We start from the raw sequence: 9,105 nt of genomic DNA on the forward strand, positions 1-9,105 counted from the left end.
TATTTTTTAACAATATATTATTTTAATATTTAGATAATAAAAAATTTGAATTAAATAATTGAGAAAATAGTATAATGCATATGCTAAAGAGGTATTCTTGTTAAAATTAAAATAATTTTTCGCATTTAATTGGTTTGAACAGGGCGATGTGTCATCCATAATTTTAATTGAGGGGTTTATTTGTTATTTTAATAGTGTAGTGAAATTATTTATAAGTCTCAAATGGTTCAAAAAGATTTTGTGTAATTTATCCTCATTAATATAATCTATATATATGGATAGTTGAAACTCAGACATAAGCCAATTATATATATTGGAAAAACATAAGCCAGTTATATATTATTCAGTTACTAAATAAAGTTGACAAACAAAAGGCTTTGCTCATCCGAAAGATTAAATTATATATGAAGTTGAGCAATCAGCTAGCTTGGCAACTACTGCTTAGAGAAAGCAAGGGTAATCTTGTTGAGGAGGTGAAATGTACAAATGCAGATCAAAAAGCTGAAACAATATTTATTGTAAACTAAATGCTTTATATTTTTTATTATTATTTTTTATTTTTAACGCATTCTTCTGAATTTGCTGGAAAGAAATGGAAAAATGTAATTTTAATTACTTAATACTAAGAAATTAGAAGATTATAAAATAAATGTTGGCTTTACATGATTGTGATTTAAAAAGTTAATTTTTTTCCTTTTTTTTTTTTTGGTGAATAAGTTAATTTTTTTTCCTAGTCTTTTAGAGTTTATACAGAAAGCATTTAAATTTGATAATTTTGCATTTCAATGCATCAGTTTGCAGTTATGATTGAAAAGTATGTATCTTGGTGGTTAAACTATTATTTTCTATAATTGCAGTCCAGCCAATCAAGTTTTGATTTACACGCACTAAATTATGTAAAAGTTAATGCAACTGATTTTTTTTTTTTTTTTTTTGGTGGACTTAATTAAAATATCATTTTACGCATTAAAGGAATGTATTAAATGTTATATTAATTAGAAAATTTAGCATTGGGAAAGATAATAAATAGGCTGTAAACTCACATCATGCAAAACTAGAAGTAAAGAATATTATTAGTCCTCAACAAATGATCAGTGGCAATGATTTTTAATATGACCACAAATATAAAAAAAAAAGATAAATTGATAATTTAATAAATAAGGTGACAAATAAGATGATTTGGTGTGAAGATTTTTTAAGAGATTTTGATTTTTTTTTTTTTTTTTAAATCTAGTAAATGAAAATCCAGTTCAGAACATGAGAATGCCAGCTTTTTTTTTCTTTTTTTTTTTCTCATTATTAAAATGTGAAAACCGACCAACCAAGACTCCGAAATTAGTTTACCGCTAGAAGAACCGACAAGCCATGAGTGTGAAACGTGTGTGGAATACGGCGCCGTCCGCGGCATTTTGGAATTTGGACAGAAGTCATGAATCATGAGCTGTCCGGTGACCGCGGCGAAACAGATCTGTGGGCTGTCATGCCCAAACGTGGGGCCCAATTCATGCACCACACGTGTACCTAACACAGCCTGTTATGTGATGTTCTTCCTTCACCTCCTCTAGCATTAGACTCTATATATGTATAATGTACATCTTTCTTTGTTTGACATAGGTCGTAAGCCACAACCATCAAATCCAAATACTAAAATAAGATTCATTATTCTTTTGGCTTCAAATTTCATAGTGATTTCTGCTGCTTTGTTTCATTTTTCCAAACATGGCCAATTTCACCACCTCCAAGGTCTTCACATTCGTCATTGCAATCTTCTTGGCAGCAGCTATGGTTTCAGCTCAGGAGTTCGGTTTGGCACCATCTCCCTCACCGTCCATGGACACTGGAGCTGGCTTCTCTCTGCCGGTCTCGGTCGCCGCCGTGGCCTCCTCTATCATCCTCTCACTTCTTGCTTTCTCTTGAATTAATCTTACATCAATGCGTTTCTTCACAGCATTCTGAGTTTATTATTATCACTTTTTTTTTTCTTTTATATATATATATATATGTATAATTTTTTGGGTGTTGCGTAATTCTTTGTAGTGAATCCATTCTTGGTTAATATTTATTGTATTACGATTAAGTCATAAATAAAAAACATCATTCCATTTTTGGTATTAAGATTGAATGCAATATTACTATCTTCTTCTAATTCTGACTTCCTATTGGTGTACAGTATACAAACCCATTTGTTGTAAGCAGAATTTGTGATTCTTTTTTACAATTTACAATGCCTTCAAATAATTTTATGGTTACAAGGTTAAGAATATGGTGTAAAAAAGGTACTTATTATTTCAAGAAGCTGCTCCTTCAGACTCTTGGATGTCCAACTCATGCTCTGCTACCAGAATACAGGAATCTGCTTCCAGAGATGAGACAGAGCTCTTGGTCTTCAAGATTGATGATGAATCTTTTTGAGGATTAAGCATTTCTGTAGTGCACTGTACATCTGGTGTAATACCCACTTGATCTATGTCATGAAGTGCCGGTGAAAGATACTTTGCCACCGTCACAAACAGAGCTGACCCATCATGCAGCTCTGTCACACTCTGTAGTAGCAAGTATAATTAGGAAAAATGGGTCCTCACATGATCACAACTCACAGTTAGATAAAGATTTGGCAATGCTAAAAGTATATTTCTTGGGGTTATCAATGTGCTAGATTCTTTGACCATGTGAAACAGAAAATCCCACATGATATGAAATTATGAATACCTGAATTTTTCCTTTACCAAAAGTTTTGTGCCCCACAAGAATGGCTCGGCCATTGTCATGCAATGCTCCTGCCAAGATTTCACTTGCACTTGCACTTCCCTCATTCACCTGTAAAATTCACTTCTTTTATTTGATCACTTATCAAACAATAAAATAAGTATCTGTAAAGAAATTTAAGCATAAAAATCCAGGACTTACTATTACAACGAGAGGATCATGGGTTAGAGCATGGCCATTGACCATGTTAATGGGTAGCATATTTCCCTCCCTGTCAACAGTGTTCACTAGAGTTTCATCCCCATCCAACCATATTTGGGCAACATCAAGCCCTGCTTTTACCAATCCTCCCTGAAACATGAAACAAGAAGAATGAAAAAGAGGAGTAACCAATCATTTGGAAGCCGAAAATAAGCTATTTGGGATTTTTATTTTTCCAAATCAGAATAAATATATCATTACCGGGTTATTTCGCAGATCCAGTATGTATGAGTCTACACCCTGATTTTCCAATTCATGAATGGCGTTTTCCATATCAGGAGCAGCAGTCTGTCGAAATGGGATTGAGAGGCTTTTAACAAAAACATTAAAAGAGAGATAACAAATTTTTGCACAGTTTGGAGACAAGAGAATTAGTGAAACTACTTGAGAAAATGCAGCGAGCTTCACATAACCAGTCTTTGTTAAACGTCCCTCTGGGGTCTTATGAGGGATGATAGCGCTGGATATCGGCGAAAACTTAATGTATTCACGAGGTAGTTTGACCTTCAAGTATAGCAATCGTGTTTTTCAACATTAGGTAGATAAAACACTAGCAAGTCTTTTGCATCAACTGTAATTAGAAGCAGTTTCCGTACAAACTTGCATTTCACAATTCACAAGAGAACAATGCCAATATAACGAATGACATAAATCAATACCTCTCTTACTAGGGAGTTGCTTCTGGAATCTATTCCCTGTGTGACAGAATATGAAGTCAGTTATCTGAAACAATTTTCAGTTCTTGAAAGAATGAATATTTTCATGCTCCACAGGATAATTCCATGGCTGCAAAATTTCTGATGCAACTTTTTGAGCAAAGAGCGTTGAAAATTACACTGTGAACTTTCACTGTAACAGTTGTTCCAGCACGACCTCTAAGCTTCTGAGCTGCTGCTTCACCGTCAACACCATCAAGTCTCTCCCCTGACTCAGAAAGACAGCATTTGAAAAACTAGGATGAGAAAAAAAGAGGGAATTTACATTGTGTATAGTCCTTCTTGGATTAAGAATAAAAGAAGTATATGAGAGTGGGAATACAAAGACGTATTAGCCTGCTTTTCATGAAAATACCTTTATTCTCAATTCCAAACTAACTAAAACTCAATTAGTAATCAGGTTTGTCACCGTAATGTTGAGCTAAAAAAAAAAAAAAAAAAAAGTACCATTAATCTCTACCAACTCATCTCCTTCGTGAATACCAGCACGAGCAGCTGGGCTTCCCTCTACACAAGACAAAACAACCTGCAATTTCAGTTGAAATAAATTAAAATAAGGAAGTGAAATTTGTTATGCAATCGATACTGACATTTTCTGAATTTTTTCAGTTGGCTCCGTCTCTCTATTCTCAACATAATTAGAACACATTCAAAGTTTTTATTAGAGCTCTTCTCTCCAACATTGGAACACATGTTGAAGAATTCACAAGTTACAATGATAGTGTTGGAAGAGATTTTTGATGCTTCAGCACCAACAGAACTTCTCTGTTTCCATAGAAGAGTGAACCGGAAGATGGAATTACAAATAGATAATTTCATAATTTCACCACCTTACCAAGTATTTATATAGTAGCATAAAGCACTGTTTTCTCTAGTAGTTGTCCCGAGATTTAATAGAAGACAGGTTTTAAAGAAAATACATAAAGACCAACATAAAGAATAAGCTATATTCAATTTCCGAGAAGAGAATTTTGTCATAAATACTAAGAAAGAAAAACAAAGATTATTATCCAAGTAACTAACCAAATGGCCTGTTCTTGGTTCAATATTTATGAAGAGGCCTACTCCCTGCAAATTCCCATCACTTCCAATTCTAAAACTTTGATAGTCCTGCAAGTACAAAATAAAACATGTCATCACCTAAAAAAAAAAAAAAAAAAAAATAGAAAAAATTAACCCAAAAGCAACAACCAAGAAAAGTGGAAGCGTGGAAGCTTAGTTAAGTATAGCCAAATGTGGTAATATCAATCAAGTTGACAAGGTCTGTAAGCCAAAACTATATATAATTTTCACCTTAAATCAACATAACATTGACATAAGCAGAAAGAAAGGGGATTATAGAAAAAACCTTAGGACTGATAATCCGAGTAAAGGGATCTCCAAGAGTTGAGAGCATTCCACTGATTTTTGTGTAAGCTGCATCAGCTGAATTAAGGGGAAACATTTCCACCATTGTCTGCTGCAACTTTAGATCCCAATCTACAAAAGGTCAAATCATATATACTTTATTAATACCATATAATTGTCTCAACACTGTTAATATAAACACCAGTGGGGTTAGGATTAATCAAGGATAAGATTATACACGTCCAAGTATTAAACTTACAGTTAATATTTGGAAACTTAGAGAGTACTCCATTACCTTGATGATTAAACGTTGGGTCAATGAATGTTTCTCTAATCAAACCCCAGGCTTCCACAAGGGTTCTCTGAACTGTATTCACCTAGCAAAAATCCCTTCTTTTCTCAGAATTTCACGTCTAGTATACAGCCCAATTACAGCTAATTGCACATTAGAGAAATACAAAATTGACACATACTAATTAAACAATCAAACAACAACCCAAGCTAAATGGCAGACAGAAAATTAATAATACCCCAAAAAAAAAAAAAAAAAAACTTGAATGATTAAATTACTACAAAGATGAATGCCCATCAAAGTATCAATGAAATAAAATGAAGCAGAAGTAAATAAAAATCAATCACCTCGCTAGCACGAGAAACAGGAAAAGCAACCGTGAGAGACTCTGCGAGAGCCGGCGAGTCACACCAGACAGATAACAAAGCAGCGGCTGCGGCAGCAACTCCAAGAAAGCCTTTTCCAATTGATGCAAGGCATTCCTTGCTACAAAACTTGGGCGGTTCGGATTTTGTAGCAGTGACTTCCGGCCTGTAACAAGAGCAGGGCACTTGTATCCTCCATTTTGATCTCAAGCTTAGAGTTAGAGGGCGAGGTGTTGGTGAAGCAAGTTTTGGGATTTTTGAAGAAATGGGCGAGCAGTATATTGGTTTCAGTTCAAGCTTGGGGGAGAAAAGCTCCATACTTGTGGGAAAGAAAGACTAATCGCATGGAGGAGAGAGAGAGAGAGAGAGAGAGAGAGAGAGAGAGAGAAAGAGAAAGAGGAGTATATGAATTGGTGTTTGTGTTGTTGAAGAGTGGAAGTAGAACGTTGAGATTCTGGTGGGGTCCACATGAATCTCGGCATTTGTGGCTGTAATTGTTAAAAAGCGAGAGATCCATTTGGCATTGCTTTTGCGTGTACGAATCTCTCCAAGCTTCTCAAAGGAAGCCTCAAGGTTGGCTACACGTGTACGATTCATGAGGCCCAAGCCCATGGGCCCCCTTTAAACCAGGCCTTGAAAATTCAGGCCTGAAGTTCTATGTAGCCCAAACCCTACAATTCATTTGGGCTATAATTCAAACGATTTTGTTTTAATGGGCTGTAGTTTCAACTTATGGGTAGTTGGGCTTTCTAACTTATTTATTTATTTATTTATTTATTTTTTGTGAAAGCCGTGTGGATCAGTAGCATGAATTTTCCCTAAAAATTGAAATGAAAAAGATAAAGGGCCTGCATTGCCAAATAGAAATATTACTTTCTAGCAACTTTGTTTCCAAAACAATCTCCGAATCTGAAATCTTCAAAACACTATGGCTGCAAATTGCTATAACTTATGTGTTACAACATACAAATTCGTCTTATGCTATAATACATAAAGCAATTCCTGGTGTTTTCTTTAACTTTCAAGCTTTGAATTGTAAAACTCTTAAGCGGTTCAAGTAAACTTCACTAAAAACAAGATGCTAAAAAAACAGGCTATTGTTAGCCAGTTAGAAAATCTGCAATATTTTTTGTAAAAATGTAAATGCTTTGTACTTTGCAAATAGAACCTTCTTACATCTCCTTTATAATCCCAATACAACAATCTTTATACTAAGTTCAATGTAAATATCCTGAACAGCCAGTCAATATGTAAAACTACAGTATTGGAACTTGTCTTTGCTAGGATGACTTGTAACATCATATATAATGCATACAATACAACCCAATATGGAAATCCACAAAATATATGTTTCTAGCAAATATTAATAGCTTAGCCCCAGTATGGTAAATTTGCTTAGACAACAAGTAATGGAACTGCTTAGCCAAAAGATTAATATTCTGTCTTGGGTTTCAAAGGTCTGGTTCAAGTTTCCATATGCCTAGGGCTTTTAATGCTTATTTCAATGGTTTGTAATTTTTCTTCCTATCAATCAAATCGAGTTTACAATAATGGCAAAGAAAACTAGTCCATCTGGGCTTTTGAGTCATTCGGCTGCCTTGCTTGAAAGCGTCATTTTGTTGACTTAGAATAGTTAAATTTTTATGGTTCAGTAGATACATATTAGGCCCCATATAATCTCAATTTATATATAACATATCTATGTTAATTGTACCTTTTCCTTTAAGATTGATTCTTGAATAATATTCACATGTATGATTTGTAACGTGTTTCTCATCCCAAACAGTCCATGTGCCTTGCACATGACAATCAGTGCAACTAAAATTTTAGAAGAGAATGATTTAATTTTGTATCTCTATAAACAAGGTTATATATAATGCATGACCCAATGTCCAATTGGCTCTCCATTTAAGGCAAGAAATGCAACGTATTTAAACCATACATTTATGAACTCTAAGTGCCATAAATTCCACTTAAAAAATCCCCACACAAATCTGTTTAATTTTTAATAATTCAACAACATGCTGCATGATTTCTCTGCAAACATTCGGGCATTTTTTATTTTATTTTATTTTTTTCTCTCTTTGCAATAAAATTTGGGCCAGTCAAATAATTTTTTTTAGAAAAAAAATTTGTTATTTTAATTTTCTTCGGTTCCAAATATTCCACATTCATGTAATTAGGACCAAAGATGTGATATGAGAAATTTAAAGTTAGGAAGATATTAAGTTGTGGGTAAAAGCAGGTGGTTTATAATTAGTCTATCTTTTCCTTAACGTAGAAAAAGGTGTGGTTTTTATTGGATTTCACAAAGTTAAATTGAAGGGAAAGGGAATGGGAAAGAGGGAAAAAAAAGAGGTCGACCTTCACTAAAAGCAAAAGAGAGAAAAAAGGTGTTTGATCCATTGAAGAAGGACAAGAGGAAAAACCAAAAAACAAATTTACTAAAAAAAATAAATAAATAAAATAAAAAATCATGGCACCCTTATACTACCTCTTTGTAATAAGCTGGGCACCCTCGTGAATGACAATGCTGAACTACTGTAAGAGGTGCTTACAATATTTGGTCAGATATCTAAACTCTATGTATGTCTTTTTATCATTCATCATGCATCCTCCAATTATCACCGACATACACTTATCTATTTAGTTTTTAAGAGAATGAAATTCAGTTTCTTAACTTAGAGAATATACATGAATGCGTATATATATATATATATATATAGAGAGAGAGAGAGAGAGAGAGAGAGAGCTAAATTCAAAAGAAAATGAATAAGACTAATAATGTACCCTAAAATTGGGTGGCATCACTTCATCTTCCCCTGTCCACAATTTGGCTGGAGATGGTGTTGGAAGATATACCTCTAGCCTTTACTTTTTATGTTTTTATCGTTTTTTCCTTTTCAAATCTTTTTGAGAAATCCTGTCACCAACTCAAGGAGAAAGAAAAGACATATATGTAAGGGTGTGTCCTAAATATAATTGACCCCAGCTGAAATAATACATAAAATTTCTGCATATGTATATTTGTACACACACACACACACACACACACACACACACACACACACACACACACACACACATATATATATATATATATATATATATTTCAATAGCTTGTTTTTGTAAATTCTTGTAATATGTATATCAATAATTTTCTTAGAGTGGTTCACAGTCAATTTAGGTAACTATACAATAGTTTGTTAATAATAAAAGTATCAAAATATTCATTAAAACCTTTTACAAAATTATATACATTAATATTATATATTGATATATTTATATGACTTGCATATTTATATGGCTTATAAATAAATGAACTCTTAAATGATTAAATAAATTAATTAATTAAATATTATCATATTATTTACCATATCATTTGGTAAATATTTTGGTAAACAGTATTAATAATAGT

General features: G+C 33.3%; 1 protein-coding gene across 1 annotated transcript; it reads right to left on the reverse strand.

The window, feature by feature from the left end:
- Window positions 1–2,085: 2,085 nt before the first annotated feature.
- LOC107403741 (carboxyl-terminal-processing peptidase 3, chloroplastic) lies at window positions 2,086–6,085 on the reverse strand. The gene is made up of 12 exons (XM_016010654.4): window positions 5,670–6,085; window positions 5,326–5,407; window positions 5,032–5,162; window positions 4,707–4,793; window positions 4,131–4,209; window positions 3,803–3,891; window positions 3,627–3,662; window positions 3,352–3,471; window positions 3,169–3,255; window positions 2,908–3,057; window positions 2,710–2,817; window positions 2,086–2,543 (listed from the first exon to the last, which is right to left on the reverse strand). The coding sequence occupies exons 1-12, from the start codon at window positions 6,003–6,005 to the stop codon at window positions 2,289–2,291; spliced, it is 1,560 nt and encodes a 519-aa protein (XP_015866140.2). The 5' UTR covers window positions 6,006–6,085; the 3' UTR covers window positions 2,086–2,288.
- Between the last annotated feature and the right edge of the window lie 3,020 nt (window positions 6,086–9,105).

This window comes from Ziziphus jujuba, chromosome 11 (assembly GCF_031755915.1).
Source record: "Ziziphus jujuba cultivar Dongzao chromosome 11, ASM3175591v1".
Lineage (NCBI taxonomy): Eukaryota > Viridiplantae > Streptophyta > Magnoliopsida > Rosales > Rhamnaceae > Ziziphus > Ziziphus jujuba.